Below are 17555 nucleotides of genomic sequence, written 5' to 3' on the forward strand. Positions count from 1 at the left end.
CAGAGAGGGCGGGGTCAAAGGAGCAGCGTTAACGGAGCAGTTGATTCGGGGGCTCTGGCTCACTCAGGCGGTGGGTGGGGGGGCACGGATGTGGGGCGAGTCCGCGGCGGCAGAGGCCGGCGTGACGCTGCACCGGCCCGAGGCACGCCGCGCGTTTTCCCGGGGAAGCTGTCCCAGGATCCCGGGACCCCGGCGCTGGCGGGCTGCACAGGCTCCCGGGAGGGGCGGTGTGGAGAGTGACCTGCGCTCGCACACAGGCCTCTTGGTGGCGGCAGCAGCAACCTTAGCGTCCGACACCCGTCTCTACTGTCCGCGCCGACAGACGCGGCTCGCGCCCGTTTCTGGGGCTCCTTTATGTGGTGCCCTTAATTCCCTTTCCTCGCGCCCCAGGAAGCGAAGAGGCAAGAAAAAGTCTCTTGTCTCTTCGGCAGCTCCGCGCCCGTTTCTGGAGCTCCTTTAAGCGGCGCGCTTAAACCCCTCTCCTCGCGCAGCAGGAGGTAAAGAGGGAAGAAAAGGTCTCTTGCCTCTTCGGCAGCTCCAGACTTCTCCCGAACTCCCTCCCGGCCCGCCGTGGTGCGCTAACCCCTTCAGGCTGTTTTCGCTCTGCCAACACCAGACCTTTCCCTGGGATCCGCCCGAGGCTCAGTTCCCAGCCCCGCCCGCCGCGGCGGATGAGCAGACAAGCCTCTCGGGCTGGTGAGTGCTGATCGGCACCGATCCTCCGTGCGGGAATCTCTCCGCTTTGCCCTCCGCACCCTGTTGGCTGTGGTCTCCTCCGCGGCTCTGAAGCTTCCCACTCCACCACCCGCAGTCTCTTCCCGCGAAGGGGCTTCTAGTGTGCGGGAACCTTTCCTCCCTCTCGGCTCCCTCCCACTGGTGCAGGTCCCGTCCCTATTCTTTTGTCTCTGTTTATTCTTTTTTCTTTTGCCTTAACAAGGTACGTGGGGGGGTTTCTTGCCTGAGGTCTGAGGTCTGAGGTCTTCTGCCAGCGTTCGGTGGGTGTTCTATAGGAGAAGTTCCACGTGTAGATGTATTTCTGATGTATCTGTGTGGAGGAAGAGTGATCCCCGCGTCTTACTCTTCCGCCATCTTCTCGCTCCCCTTAACTTCATTTTTAAAAAACTGAAAAAAAACCTCATTGGAACAGATGCAAGAGAGAATGGGGGGAGAAGAAGTGGTGTTGGAATCAGTGAGAATAGGCGGAACTTGGAGAAGTTAGTTGAAGGGAGTTGGAGGTTTAAGAGATTTTCTTAAGATGGGTGAAATTGTGGCCTCTTGTATACTGAAGGGAAAGAAAGCATGTGGGATGTAAAAGAGGGGAGGAAATTGCTGGAATGATTGCAAAATAGGGGAGAGGAGATGCATTTCCTGGGTAAATGAAAGTAGTGGACCTAGAGAGGAGCAGGACTGGTTGATCACAGTTAGGAGGAGGAAAGGCATGTGGGTGGTGGTGCAGGTGTTGGGGCTTGTGAGGTTTTCTTCTGGTTTCTTTCATTTTCCCAATGAAACATAAAGCAAGATGATTAGCTGAGGGAGAGGAGGAGTTGGAGACTTAAGGAGTGGGTAAAGGGTTTTGAACAGTTGTCTAGAAATGGAAGAAAAGGAAAGAATTAGGAAGATGTAGTGGGATGGCCCCAGTGCAATGAAGTGAGTAGTCAGGGATATGAAGTCATTTCAGTCAGCTTGGTGTTGACCCATCACTCCCGTTCATCTGCATGGATGCAGGTGGAGCGTGTTGTGGGGGTCTCAGCCTATTCACAGTGATGCTATCTGCCAGGAATCTCAGGCACTCACCTGGGCCCAGATTGCATGTGGTGAGTCCCCACAGACATTTCCCAGACCAGAGTCAGCGTTGTGATGTTGTGGCTAGTCCAGCCCTTGCGGTTCTTATGATTACAAGACACACCTCTGCAACAACCATCAGGGGACTTTGGAAAAACAAGGTTTGCATCTTACAGGTCCTGGAGGGTACCCAGCTCATCCAAGGGCCATACAGCAAGGTTATGGGGAGAGAGAGTAAACCTAGGGTTCTGCCTTTGTTGGGGTCGACGGTGGGGTGCCTAGGGTTTCCCAGTTTTACTTTTTATTGTTGAATTTAAAACGTACAAGTGGGAATTAAAGTGCAGTAAGGGAAAAGCTGGGTCACTCGAGTGCTCAGTTATCTAGGTTACCAAGGGCTTTTGAAAAGGGGAACTTCATGCGTGGGACGGACTGGCTCTTTATCCAGTGTGTAGGGGGCAATGTGTTTATTAGAGATGGATGTCTTTGAAATGGATGCCTCAGCAATCAAAAAGTTGATGTCAAGCACTTACATTACAATCAAGAAAGCTAATTGTCAGGCACTTACACTACACGAAGGATTGTATTTATCAGAGTTTTTGTCCTGATTTTGTGGAAGCATGAGAAGAGCCAGCAGGTGACTATTTTCTAACATCAGTAAGAAAAGAAATGAGGACATGAGAGAGGATGAAAGGAATTGCAAAACTGGAGGACCATTAGCTTTGTAGGTCCTGATGCTGTCAAAAATTTTTTACAGTAGAGATACTAGAGGGAGTGAGTGGAAAGATAGGGGTTATGGTTGGGGAGTGAGCCCCTCATAATTAAGATAGAGGAAGTGTTATCACCATTAGTTATGATCATATTCAGCTGAGTGGTGGCAGAGGTGGTTTTACATCAGCAGTTCTCCTTCATGAGCATCAGTAAGAGAAATCGAGAAATTGAGGGGCAAGATGAATGTGAACATTGAAATGACAAAGAGTGACATTGAGCCAACAGGTAAAGTAATCAGGGATTGAGGGGTGGGCACCAGTGTCTGTAGATGACTGTAACAAGATGTCCAAAGATTCAAAGCTCAGATATTTAGGAAGGTGAGAAACCTCCATACTGTTCTCCAGAGTGGCTGTACCCATTTACATTCCCACCAACAGTGCAAGAGGGTTCCCTTTTCTCCACATCCTCACCAACATTTGGTATTCGTGTTCTTTCTGATGATAGCCATTCTGACTGTATAAAATGATATCTCATTGTGGTTTTGATTTGCATTTCCCTGATAATTAGTGATGTTGAGCGTTTTTTCATGTGCCTGTTGGCCATCTGCATTTCCTCTTTAAAAACATGTCTATTCAGTTCTTCTGCCCATTTTATAATCAGGTTGTTTTTTTGAAGTTGAGTTGTTTGAGCTTTTTATATATTTTGGATATTAATCCTTTATCAGTCATCATTCGCAAATATTTTTTCTCATTCAGTAGGTTTTCTTTTCATTTTGTCCATCGTTTCCTTTGCTGTGCAAAAACTTCTAAGTTTAATTAGATCCCATTTGTTTATTTTTGCTTTTATTTCCTTTACTTTAAGAGAAGGATCCAAAAAAATATTGCTGCGATTTATGTCAGTGTTCCACCTATGTTTTCCTCTAAGAGTTTTACAGAGATCTGATTCAAATCCAGAAGCACTGGCATGGTTGTTTTTTTCTCTCTCTCTTCTCTCTCTGAATCCATCTCTCTTTTTCTGTCTGTGTAATAAGTCTCCCTAAGGCATGATGCCGCCATAGAGAGGAGTTGGGTTGAGCATGCTCTGTAGAACAAATGTTAACATTTTAAGAAATACATGATCCTTTCTAGTGACACCTGCATCTCACTTCTCGCCAATCTTACAGATGAAATTTTACCATGTCAAGAAACATCGAATACCAAGAAGGAACAATGCCATCCAGATACAAGCCTCTGCAGATTTGATTCTACAGATGAAGGATTGAGGTGTAAGTGTTAAAATGAGATGTCTGCCTGCCTTGTCCGTGTGTAGGCCATCCATGAGACTCAGAAGCCTAACCGGAATATCAGACCACTAGTAGGGATACTCACTTGACAAACTCTGTTGACATCTATGTCTTAGTTTTAGCAGGAGTATCACAGGGGTTTTAGCTGAAGTGTTATTGCAAGTCTGCTGTTTATTCAAAAAGTGAAAGACAGTAAATATGTCAATTTAAGATAATGTTGTTTTGTAAAACAATTACATTAAATATCTTGGAATTATATACAAATTTTCTTCTTAAAAAATTCAATGTGATTGTGAATAGTAAATTATTTAAGTTAACTGAATTCCATAAAGTAGGTAAGGTCAGATATTATACCATTTAAAAAACCACAGTAGAAGCAGTGGTACAAGAAAAAGGAGAAATCTCTTCATTTTTTTTTTTTTTTGGCGGCAGTGGTTCTCATTCGGAGGATGCCCATCTGGATCAAATGAAGAACTTTTAAAAAGTAGAGGACACTCTAAGACTTACTGAGTCAAAATTTCCAGATATGAATTTTTTTGTGTGTGTGTGTATGTGTGTGTTTGAGCCTTGATTGCAACTATAACCACTGTTAAGCAGCCACTTCAGTAGACTGTGATAGTCCACTGACATCTTTTTCTCCTCTCTTCAGTGTGTCAGGTCTGTGGATTTGATTTTGACATGTGTGACTGGGTATCAGAAACATCTGCTGGGCAAACTTCCTGGATGCGCACAAAAGCAAGAGAAATTTCTGTGTTAGAATCTCCACCTCGGCAGGATCAAAGCAGTGCTGACGAAGGTAGCAAATTAAAAAATCATATTGATTATGCTTCCTTTTTAACTCTCTTTAGTGGTTGCTCTAGAGTTTGTGAAATACGTTTACAACTAATCCAAGTCTACTTTCAAATAACTCTATACATCCTCATAGGTAGTGCAAGCCCATTATAATAAAATATTCCTAAATCTTCCCTCCTTTCCCTCGTATTATTGCTGTCATTCATTTCATTTCATTATCAAATACATTAGGACTATTACTGTTTTGAACAAACTTATTTTTTTTTATTAACTAAGCAAGTTGAAAGTAAAATGTTTCATTTTACTTTCATTTATTCCTTCTCTGATACTATTCCTTTCTTTATGTAGATCTGAGTTTCTGACCTATATCATTTTCCTTCTCACTGAAGAATGCCTTTTAGCATTACTTGCAAGTCTACTGGACACAAATTCCCTCAATTTTTATTTGAGAAAGTCTTTATTTGTATTTCATTTTTTTTTTTTTTTTTTTTTTCGGTACGCGGGCCTCTCACTGTTGTGGCCTCTCCCGTTGCGGAGCACAGGCTCCGGACGCACAGGCCCAGCGGCCATGGCCCACGGGCTTAGCCGCTCCGCGGCATGTGGGAGCCTCCCGAACCAGGGCACGAACCCGTGTCTCCTGCATCGGCAGGCGGACTCTCAACCACTGCGCCACCAGGGAAGCCCCTGTATTTCATTTTTGAAGGATAATTTTTGCTGGACATAGAATTCTAGGTTGAGTTTTTTTCTTCTTTTAATACTTTAAATATTTTACTCCACTCTCTTCTTACTTACATGGTTTGGAAGAGAAGTCTGATCCAATTCTTATCTGTGTTCCTCTATAGGTAAGATTTTTTTCTTCCTGGAATATTTCAAGATTTTCGCTTGTATTTGATTGCAGTTTTGAATATAGTAATGAGCTTAGGTGTAGTGTCTTGGATATTTATCCTGCTTGGTGTTTCCTGAGCTTCCGGGATCTCTGGTTTGGTGTCTGAAATTAATTTGGATGAAAATTCTCAGTCACTGTTACTTCAAATATTGATTCTCTTCCTTTCTCTCTCTCTTCTTCTCATATTTCCATTATGCATATGTTGCACCTTTTGTAGTTTTCCCAGAGTTCTTAGATAGAATCATTCCTTTCTTCACTTTTTTTTTTCTGTTTGCTTTTCAGTTTTGGAAGTTTCTATTGACATATCCTTAAGCTCAGAGATTCATTCCTCAGCTGAGTCAAGTCTGCTAATGAGCCCATTTGAAGGCATTTTTCATTTCTGTTATACTGTTTTTTACCCCTAGCATTTTAAAATTCTTCCCTAGAATTTCCAACTCTCTGCCTACATTATCTTTTTTGTATGTTTTCTACTTTTTCCACTGGAACTCTTAACTTATTTATCCCAGTCTGATAATTCCAGCATCACTGCCAGATTTGGGTCTGGTTCTGATGTCTATTCTTTCTCTTCAAACTATATATTTTTTACCTTTTAGTATGTCTTGTAATTTTTGTGTGTGTGAAAGCCAGGCATAATGTACTGCATAAAATGAATTAAGGTAGATAGGTATTTAATGTGAGCTTTAATGTTTTTCCAGCTAGAGTTTAGGCTCTGTTTACTGTTGGCTGTAGCTGTTAATATCTGAGACTAAAATTTCATGTAGTGTTCTTGTTTTGGTCCCACTCTTGTCTTCGGGTTTCTCTAAAGATATCTTCTGAAAGAAGGTCTGAGACCCACAGTTCTTTTGGTAATATTTCCTTGTTATCATACAGGACCACTTTTGATGTGATAAGTTGTGAGGGGAAGGGAAGCATCCTATAGTCCTATGAATGGATCTCAGTCTTTGATCCAGTGGGGGCTGCATCTGGGTATTTTGTTCCTGTTATGTGGAAGGTTAGAACCTGCTGGATTTGATATCTCACTTCTCCCAGTTAGGATCTCCAGTCGGTTAGCTGGTTGTAAAGCTTCTCTTGAGTGAAAGCCTTATTAAGAATAACAGGAGAGTCCAGGTATATTTCAAAATGAGTACTTTTCCTCTCCCCCAGCTGTAGGCACAAGAGGATTTTTCTCTGATTCCTACTGTGAGAACCTGGTAGGGCTCCTGAAGGTAAAACTCACAAAAGAGTGGGGTCCTCCCTAAGATGGGACTGCCTGGAGTTTTTAACTTGCAAATGTGTTCCCACTGAGCCTCCAGCAGTTCATCAATCACAATCTAGTTTTTTCCACCTCTGTACTTCCCCATACAATTTTGGGATTTCTGCTCTTGAAAGTTGTGATTCTCTGTATCTGCTTACCTCACCAATTCTTGCACAGTGGTTTGTGCCATGACCTCAACTTTCCTAGGGGTCTAAGAAGAGTTGTTGATTTTCAGTTTGTTCATATATTTTCTTGCTAAGTGGACAGGAATAACAACTTCCAAGCTTCTTACATGGTGGTCCAGAAACTGGAAATTTTGCAGGCTTTTTTTCAATTAGATTTGTTCTCTTTCTAAACCCCCTTTACTCTTCGCTGCTCTTTTACTTTGTTCCTACCTCCTTGTTCAGCAATTTTATCATGGTATTACTCAGCAACCCAGAACCTTATCTGAGTAACAATCCTGGTTTAGGGTTTCATACTTGATGGTAATGCTTGGAGTTTTGCACATACTGTCACTTAGCCATAGCCCACAGCAGAGAGGGTAAGTATCTTTCCCACCTCAGTTTACAAGAAGGATTTCCAACCCTAATCTTTGACATCATTAAGAGAATTTGACTCTGTTCATCCAGGATTTTGCAAAATTTAAATTAGTCAAAATTCTAGCTACTACAGCCTGCTTCTGGTCCCAACATCCAAGAGTTCTGTGGTTTCAGCCCTGCTCATCACTTGGCATATTTATTTTTTCCTTATCTTTTGAGATGTTTTATCTTGTTTAATCTGTCTCTGCTTTTGTAAAAATGTGTTTTCATTTTATTAGTTCCTTATGTATAGGTCAGAGGAAAAGTACTAACTTATTATATACTACTTTGATTAAAAGCTAACATGTCTAGTAAACAAATTTCACTGAATTTAAGTTCAAAGTTTTTAGATGTTGCAGGAATATTTGCTCTCTTGCAAAGAAATAAAACAGGTCTTCCCTAGTGGCGCAGTGGTTGAGAATCCGCCTGCCGATGCAGGGGACATGGGTTCGTGCCCCGGTCCGGGAAGATCCCACATGCCGTGGAGCGGCTGGGCCGGTGAGCCATGGCCACTGAGCCTGCGCATCCGGAGCCTGTGCTCTGCAACGGGAGAGGCCACAGCAGTGAGAGGCCAGCATACCACAAAAAAAATAAAATAAAAAAAATAAATAAATAAAATAAGAAATAAAACATTTTAAAGATTTTATCTTTGAAAATTGAAGTTATAAAACATAGAAGTATCTTTGTATCTCTTCATACTATATATTATTGAGTTCAAAAGCAATCCAAATTGGTTTTAAGAATCAGAAGGAAAAAATCGATTAACAATATTTTTATGTACTATACAATCCATATGTGTAGTTTAGTAGGACTGTAAGTATATGATGCTTCCATGTAGTTTGGTAAGAAAGAGGGCAGTTTAAATTATATTCCCTTAAACAATAAAAGTTTTTCTGTGAAGAATAGAAAAAATAATCAAAAGGGAAAATAATTCTGGGAAGAAAGATGAGGAATTTTTGATTAAAGAAAGGTTGCATTGTTACATTTAAAAGAATGATCATTTGGTGGCACAGAGATGTTTATATCAGTAGATTTCTTTTTATAAGAATATTGAAATTTCATATTGAAGGTATTGTCAAACTTTGATTTTAGGAATTAGGAGGAGATTACAATGCATTTTAGAAATCAAATATGGAAATGAAAATCTGTAATTTGTAGTTGATGCAATCTTTTAAAAACATCATATTCTTTTAAATAAAATATTTGCGTTTCAAGCTTGATTTGGAAAAGTAATATAATAATTTTGTTCACACACAAAGCAGCTAATTTTTTCTGTTGCTTTTTTTCCCCTTTATTTTTCAGGTTACTATATATGGGTAGGGGCTAAGCATGCTTCTACTCTTAACCATTTAGGCAGCAGGGCTTATCTAAATAGCTCTGTGTGTCACTGCTTGGGCAAGAGCTGTCATCTTCAATTCTATTACTCTATGGAAAACAGTGTTCTGAGAGTAGGACTGTATAATAAAAAGGTGAGAAGAAACTTGCATTAATTTCAAATTCATTGAATAAATGAAATTTCTATTCTTGGCAACTTTTGTTTCTATTTATTTCTCAGTTGCATGTAGGCTATAGGTATTCCTTATCTTGACTTTTTTTGGAATACCTTTAATTTTTTTTTTTTTTTGCTTCTGAGGGGGAATTTGTTTTTTTCTTTTCCATTATGGTTTATTGCAGGATATTGAATATAGTTTCCTGTGCTATACAATAGCACAAATGTTGTTTAATTTGTATACATTTAAAAAGAAGTATTAAGAAGCTGGGTTAGGAGATATTGTCATGTACACTGTGGTAGTTTGCAGAATATTTCATAAAATTGGTAAAATTCATGAAAATATGTTAAAAACTATGGTGTAATACTGTATTTGGGATTCTATATTATTAACTCTATACTGAATCTCTGATGTGATCTGTTCTGGATTTTTGTTCTCTGTATACTTAAAGCTGTAAATATGATGAAAGCAAATTACTTGTTCTGGTACAGTCGATACAGTTTTAAAAGACTGGTAATTGCTGATTAAATACAGTCAAATGAGTCATATAAATTTTAAAAAAATGGTGTGCTGGGCAGAGTGAAAGTTGTAGTGGTAATGCTAGTGAATAAACAAATCCATGTCTTTTTTTTTTTTTTTTTAACCTAACTAACAAAACAATTCTCTACAATTGGGAAAACACTTGAGACACTTTGAGAACTTCTATTGTGAAGAAGAATTTATTTATAGGTAGGAGTAAAAAACTCATAGGGGTAAACAGCAGTTATTCTACAAATGGGAAACATTTGACAATAATTGCAGGAATTCTGACATTGGAAAAGAAAGACAGTAAAAGTATCCAAGCAAGTAGTTTCCTTTGGCTCAGGATGCTTTGGATAAATCCAGTTGAAACTTCTGCATGACATCAGCCAGATTCATTATTCAACAAAAATTTTTCATCTGTACTTAACAAGTGCCACTAACAGTCTGTCAACAGTATTTTATTCTGTTCTTTTCTGAAATTTGCAGTGACTTCATAATTAATCTTCAAGTATCAGACTGCTTATTACCAAGATACTTGAACATTCAAGAGGCATTCCCCTTTTCTTCTGAGTTCTATCATATCACCTCTCCCTTTTCCTTTTGTGTTGTTTTCATCATATCCAGTCTTTTTTCTTCTACTTCTCTTTTCCAGACTTCTAAAGCATGAAGTTGAATGACTACTCTCATTAGATGGCCTAATACATTGTCCTTTGTTACCCCGATGAGACACAATTTGTAGCATTTTGTAACTATATTTTGTAACATTTTTTTGGTAGCAGTATTTGGCAGTCCACTGCCCTAGAATCTATTTGATATATTTCATTCAATTTGACATGGTGTGGGGTGGGTGGAGGGGCAGAAACCTCTCCCTGCCCTTTGTGTAATACTCCAAACTTTTCTGATAATTGGGAGAAATTTTACAAAAAAAAAAAAAAAATAGGTTAAACTTTATTCCGTATATGTTATACCATTCAAGCTTTAAGCACCTTTTAGTTATTATCACCTGTGCCATGTAAACCAAGCCCATTGAGCTTTCGTGCAATTTGAAATTTTCTGTAATTTCCAAATCCTTCTTCAACAAAGGCATAATAAAAAAAAGTGGAATAATTTTGTTGAACTTATATTATACTTAAAGATGCTTTAAAGATATATGGTCCTACAATAGTGTTTTTCACATGGTGGGTAATCAATAGTCATTGGATTTTGAATGAGTCACTGTCCTAAGTTTGAGTAGAAACTTGTTATCTATCTTCTAATACTAAGGATTATTTTAATCTACCCTGAACATCAGTGATGGATTTAAGTTTCAGTATGTGGATATGGAGTTTTGAATTATTGAAAGTGAGCGATATCTTTCCTCTGGTGGCTCTGGGATTGCACAAGAAAAAAATGCAAACAAATATCTAGTGCACTAGATACCACCTCATATAATAAGAATAGACTTACCAAGATTCCATCTCCCACATTATAAGAAAAGAAGAAGTTAATTATGGAGAACTGACCTAGTGTGTTAATCAGAACCAATTGGGGGTACATCTTAGAGAGTGTTGACTGATGTTTGATCCATTAGTTTACCCAGTATTCCGCAAGGCAGTGTCCAGTCTTTTCTGACACTATTTGCTGTGCTCTATACACGTAAAACGTTGGTCACCAATGCAAACTGCATCAAAGTACATTTAAATTACACGTTGATGTTTTATCACAAAGTTAAAAAGGACTTCAAACCTATCATTTAAACAATTAGCTCTTGATGAAAATGATCATTTACATACTCCATGAATAGAGTAATGAAAATAACCCTTAGAATGACATGTGCTGATGAACCAAGAAATATCTAGTGAGAATGCTGAGGGTAATTTTGTTTATTTTCAGCGTACTTTAGAACTTGAGAAATAGAAAATAGGTAAAAGACAAGTTAACTAAAAAGTTGAAACTTTTAAAGTCAGCTTCAGTGTGTAGCAGTTCTAGTTTGTACCATCGAACTATTCTTAGGATTAAGTCTCTGTCCATCATCTATAAGAAAATAATCATAGCAATGGCCTATCTTTTATCCTGAGGACAGCTGCCATGTCAGTGAGCCAGGATAGTGGGGGTGTCCAGCTTGTGGTGCCTTTTACATATTTTAAAATTCCCACTGGCAAATAAATAGGCGGAACACATAGTTGGGACAGGAAAGAAAATGCCTTAGAAAATATCTTTTCTTGTATGATACAGGTTTAAAGCTATAATAAGCTCTCCTTGAAGGAAGGTTTTTGCCACAGTACATGGTCCTATCACCACGTGCAATCAAAGGTAGTTAAAAAAAATAACCTTGAATTTGATACCTTGATTTTTTTCATTGAAAGGGGGAAGGATAAGCTGATCTCTAAGAGATCTAGTGATAAATATTTTTCTTGAAAGGTAAAATGGCATTATTGATCCTGGTCTAGGGGAATAAAGACATTTAAATAATTTTGATTGATTGATTTTAAGATAATAGAAAATTAGAACATCCCTTGAAAGGCTTTTCAGAACTGAGGGTTTCTTTTTTACATTGACACCTGTTGAAAGTAACTAGATAAGAGTCTGAGAGTAAGGACAAAAATAAAATAAAAGCTGATTTCATTTAGTTGGGGTAAATCCTTTTTCCTTTTCATTGCTGGTGTTGTAAGATAGGAAAATGTGGTAGAAAAATCTGGATTTCATACACAATATACCATTAACTTGTGTGAAAAGCCATTTAAGTTTAGAAAGAACTCGGCTCAGTTTTCTGAAAAAAATGTAAATGCATTCTTCTTCAAGTAGAACAGGGACGGGGGGGGATCAGGCACTGTGAAGAAAGAGCACAATAGCTGTAAATTATCCTCATAAAATTAAAGTGAGGGGACACGGTGAATACAGCTTGCCAAGTAGTGTCACTAAAAGCATCTGTGTAGAATGTTGTATCTCGATGCTAAATAATTGAAGTTGCATTAGAAATTATTGAAAGAAAAATTTGCTGTATTTATCAACTTTTTATACTTCACTTCATTGTGATGTGACCTGGAAGCTATCAGCTGAAAATGTGTCCCCCATGTATGTTTTATCGTCTTGTGGAAGTCTTAACCATTGATATGAATAAGTAATGGAATGAAGTATATTTTAATTGGTTTCGACTATCTTCTGAAATACTTAAGACTTGAAAATTGGCGTAGATAACAAAGGGCAAAGGACTAAGTTAAAAATAGATTCATTTTTAGAAAATCTTAAGTATGAACGAAATAAATGAACCCAAGTGAGGAAATAACGGCTAACGAGAGTCTGAAAAAGTATGAGTATCATGTGTTATTTGAATTACAGCTAGATGTCACCTTTCAGTGCTGTTTCCTGTCTCTCAGAAGGAGAGCACAGAAGATAGTCTCAGAGCTCAACCTGAGACACATTTATGCCACTGTCTGCATTTTCACTATAGTTCATTATACATATATTTCACGAAATCTAAGGAAAAATAGGATTATTTCAGAACATAAAAGCACAGTCGTAAATCATAAAGTCCACTAGCATAGGCAAAATTGAGGAGTACGTTATAGACTTCTATCGAATATTTGACCTCATAGTGTATAGTAACATAATTTTGGATACACTTTGCAACCTAGAAAATGATCATCATACAGATACATGACATAGCATGATTTAGAAGACTTGAAAAGGTCTTTGAGTGACTGGAGAGTCAAATAGAAATATAATCTCCAGAAAATAACTGTATTATTTGGAACTTGGAATGAATTATTCCATAGGAAAAAATATGTAAGGTGAGATTGTACAGAAAATATATCAGATAACAGTTTTTTAACTTTCATGTTAAATATTTGCCTGCCATTTTTTCTTTCCTATTATCATGGCAATATTGCAAAATGAAGTAATGTCAGTGGGATTAAGATATAAATAGCTGGTTTATTAGTAGCTATTTAGAATTTTATTTTTTGAAGTGCAGTACTTTATTCAAGATTCCATTCAAATTTTTGTTCTGTCCTTACTCTCCATCATAAAATAAATATAGGCAGCTTTACTATGTAGACATGCTTTATTTTCTTATTTTTAAAAACAATAATTTTTATAGAGCAGTTTTAGATTCACAGCAAAATCAAGAGGAAGGTACAGAGATTTCCCTTATATGTGTCCCCACACATGCTTAGCCTCACCCATTATCAGCATCCTCCACCAGAGTGGTACACGCGTTACAACTGAGGAATCAACATTGACACGTCATTATCACCTGAAGTCTCTAGTTTACATTAGGGTTCACTCTCGGTGTTGCACATTCTAAGGGTTTGGACAAATGTATAATGAATGACATGTATCCATCATTATATTATCATAAAGAGTACTTTCACTGCCCTAAAAATCCTCTGTGCTCTCTCTTTTCACCCCTTCCCCTCTCCTTTTCTTCGTTTTTCTTTTAAAATGTTATATAGCTTTTGAACCAATACTTTAGATTTCTTAGTACTTAATATCCTACAGGTAGGGTAAAATCTACTGAAATATAATTAAGAGAGCACATATATAACTATGAGAGTAGAATTTGGGGAATGAGTGATGTCTTTTTCTTTGGATCAAAGGAAGAAGAAATATTTTGGACATACAACATATCAACTCACAGAAAATGGGTGAAAGCGGATGTGTTAATACCAGAAGGACTCAAGACATTTAAGGTATAGAAGGGAAAAACAAGTATTTTTTTTATCATGAGTTTAATTTTTAGCTTTGTAGTTATGAATTTATCACCCGTTGCTTAATTTAAATTAGCATTGAAATTAGGGATGTAGACTTGTATATCTGGGGAGAGCAATTCCTTTTCATTGTACCTATAGCCCTAACTCAGGTCAAATCTTCCTGAGTGGAGGAGCAAGAACATAACCACTCTTGTTTAAAGCATCCTCATCCTCCATGGGTTCCCTCCCTAGGACCCCCGAACACCATGCAGTACAACCAGGGAAGCCAGTTACATTATGAAGCAGATAAATAATAAACTCGTAGTGGAAAATCAGTAGAGTATATGCACATGTTTTGAATGCAGTAATTCATATCTTTATAACACATGGGTAACTCTACCTGTACAAAGATGCATCTGAAATAAACATATGCTCAGTGGGAATGCTATCTCTTAAAAATATTAACTTGGGGTTTTGTGTTGTATATAGAGCTGAGATTGTGCAGAAAAATGTATCTGATAATATTTTTAAACTTTCATATCTAGTGTTTGCCTGTCATTTCTTTCTTTTCTAATATCATGGCAATATTGCAAAGTGTAGCAGCATCAGAGAGATCAACATTGAAATACTGGTATAATTAGTTGCTATTTAGATTTTTATTTTTGAAGTGTAGTACTCTAAGTTTCCACCCATTTTGTTTTGTATATAGAGTACATAAATATTTTTATGCTGGAGTGTGAGTGTAAAATGATGAGGCTGATTGTATGTGTGGCTTATGGAACTAATTTCATTCGTTGAAGGTACATTTTTCTAGGTATTAAAAGGGAGAACCCAAATGATACTGAACTGTGACCATGGAGGTTTTTAGAATCCAATTTACTGCTGAAGTTGGAATTTATGAATCAGCATTTTTGTAGCAATCTCAGAAAAGTTGAGGTTTATATCATAGCACGTTGAGTTAAAATTTTGACAGTATTTTAATTTTTCTAAGCTGATATCTATCTTTATAACTTCTGAAAGAAGTACTAAATGATTGGACCTTTATTCTTTTTTGACATAAGCTGAACATTAAAGTTTGTTTTTGTACTAAACTCAAAGGTAAAACAAACAATATAATTAAAATAATATTGGAGTTATCTGAGGTTTCCAAGTACATATTAAATGTAACTGGCTTTTCAATAATGGCATACTTTTGAGATCAAAGTTTAAATGCATAAATTTTTGAAACCTAAACTTATATCATTGCTGCCCATCTGTTATCTTGCTGCTGTGAAAATACCCAGCTGTAGGTCCAATAATTTTAACATATAAGACATTCATTAAGGAGAAAGATGCAAAGTGTTCTTATAAAATATTTAAATTTAATATTATTTTATAAATTGTTAAATATTTATGCAAACTTCATCTTAAGTAATTCTTAATAAATATATATCGCTTATGTTTTTGAAAAGAAATTCTATTAGAAACTTTAAGCTGAAAGAGACCAAAAGGAGTCAGTCTTTGTTCCTAGTATCTTATTTATACATTAACAATATCTATACAAAAAACCTGAATTACTATGCTGTATACCTGAAACTAACACACTATTATAAATTAACTATACTTCAGTAAAAAAGAAAGACTGTTGCTCTATCCCATGAAAACAAAACCAAAGCCAGTATCTAGTTCAGTGTTGATCCGAAGAGCTTTCTGTGTGAATGGACATTGTCTGCGTGCTCTCCACTATAGTAGCCAGTAGCCACATGTGGCTGTTGAACAGTTGAAATGGAACTACTGAAGTGTAGAACTGAATTTTAATTTAATTTTAGTTAATTTAAATTTAAATAGTCCTATGGAGCTATTGACTACTGTTTTGGACAGCAAATAATTAGTTATTTGCGATACAGTCTTTGATTTCTATCTCTCCTGCACTCTTGGTGTGAATTAACCATTGCTCTTTTTAGAACCTCAAGGGATATTAATACTTGGACATTGTCTTACACTAGACTAGCAATGTATGGTTGTTTCACTTGCTAGTATTGTGTACCTTCAGAAAGCTAGCAATTCGATTGGAGAAAATGAGATTCATTTCCTTTAATTAGTGCTTCTTTGATTATTAGAGCAATTCTTTTATGAAAATTAATAGATTTTAAAATTTATGCTTTTAAATGTTCTCTTCTATTGTGTATCTCACTGTCTGCCTGACATTTCCCTTCATGCATTGCAATAACTAATTTTAATAGTTAAAAAAACAAATGCAGTTATAGCTGTAGTATAAGTAGTGTTAACACTTAATTTTTTTCCTTGAATATTAAAGTAAGCGGGCTGTGAAGATGACCAAACAACAAGTTTGCAGTCAGGGACATTGTCGGTGGTGAAACGGGATGCTTTCGTCAGGTCATGGGTCGTTTCTCAGAGGCCTCAGTGGATCTGATGTGCCCATCAGTCTTATGTGTGTGGGTCAAGCTGATCAAATAGGAACTTGGTTCTTAGTTGTATTTGCTTGCTCTTTAAACAGGCATTTTTCTTAATAATTCTTTAATCTCTATTATTCTTTTTTGGGTCTTTTTGAAGAGATTGTAAGCTCAAAAATTGTTCTTTGTTTTTCCCTGAAGATTATTTTTGAAGGGACTATTTTGAGCCAGAAAGGTTTTATTGGGCTGGACGAGCTCTGGGTCTACGCCTGTGCACAGGCCCCATCCAGACATCTTTGCTCCGCAGATGAATTCACTTGTGCCAGTGGCCAGTGCATTGCCCAAGAATTGGTCTGTGACTCTCAGCAGGACTGTTCTGATAAGAGTGATGAGGATCCAGCAACTTGCTGTAAGTAAATTAATGGTTTACTCACTCATATGCTCACATTCATGACTATGCTTGGATTTAAGAGTCTTTGTCTTGAGCAAGGTACATTTAATTTGTATGAAGTAAGATGAATGAATATTCTCATTCTGAAGCCGTCAGTACTATTCCTTGTGGGCATCTCTGTGCTAACATCTCTATGATGTTTTGGTGCTTTTTGCTAACACTTGAAATCTATTTGTTCAACAAGTGAATAGTTGTGATTAGTTGTGTGTGTGTGTGTGTGTGTGTGTATGTGTGTGTGTGTTGATTAAAGAGGAAAATGGATGGGAGGGGTAAGTTATTTGTACTCTTCTCTTTGGAGACATATATTATGGATTTCTAACCTTTATTAAATGTAGGGCTTTTTCCATTCTGACCAATCATGTAGGAAGCTGTGGGGAAAGGGTAAAGAGGAGAAGGGCTGCCATGGCCTTCCAGACAACCACGGTGACAGAGAAATCATGTCAGCCACGGTTGGTATTCAGGACTAGGCAAAAAAGCCCAACAACTTCATTTCAGACCGTTTACGGAGAGTCTTTGATAGGAATAATGACGAGAAATTCCATTACTATTCAAACCTAGTTGTATTAGAAAGGAAATATAATGTAATTTACAACCTACATGATGGTTCTCATATGAGGTAACTTAGCAACTAAGATACCTGTGTCAGAAATGAATTAAAACTAAATGCATCCAATTTTTATGTCACAAACAAGAGGGTTTTTAATTATTAAAAATTTGACATTTATTTTGCTGCAGTGTTTTATTTTAGTGATATATTTTGTTGAGCA

At 37.5% G+C, this 17555-nt stretch overlaps 1 protein-coding gene across 1 annotated transcript in view; it reads left to right on the forward strand.

Moving 5' to 3' along the window:
• Window positions 1–17555, forward strand: part of MALRD1 (MAM and LDL receptor class A domain containing 1) — a 628554-nt gene that overhangs the window by 77157 nt on the left and 533842 nt on the right. Inside the window, exons 6-10 of the mRNA XM_059059255.2 lie at window positions 3653–3754; window positions 4422–4568; window positions 8565–8731; window positions 13852–13944; window positions 16539–16746. Coding sequence (XP_058915238.1) covers window positions 3653–3754; window positions 4422–4568; window positions 8565–8731; window positions 13852–13944; window positions 16539–16746 — 717 coding nt within the window. The remainder of the gene's footprint in view (window positions 1–3652; window positions 3755–4421; window positions 4569–8564; window positions 8732–13851; window positions 13945–16538; window positions 16747–17555) is intronic.

Source organism: Kogia breviceps, chromosome 3 (assembly GCF_026419965.1).
Source record: "Kogia breviceps isolate mKogBre1 chromosome 3, mKogBre1 haplotype 1, whole genome shotgun sequence".
Taxonomy (NCBI): Eukaryota; Metazoa; Chordata; class Mammalia; order Artiodactyla; family Physeteridae; genus Kogia; species Kogia breviceps.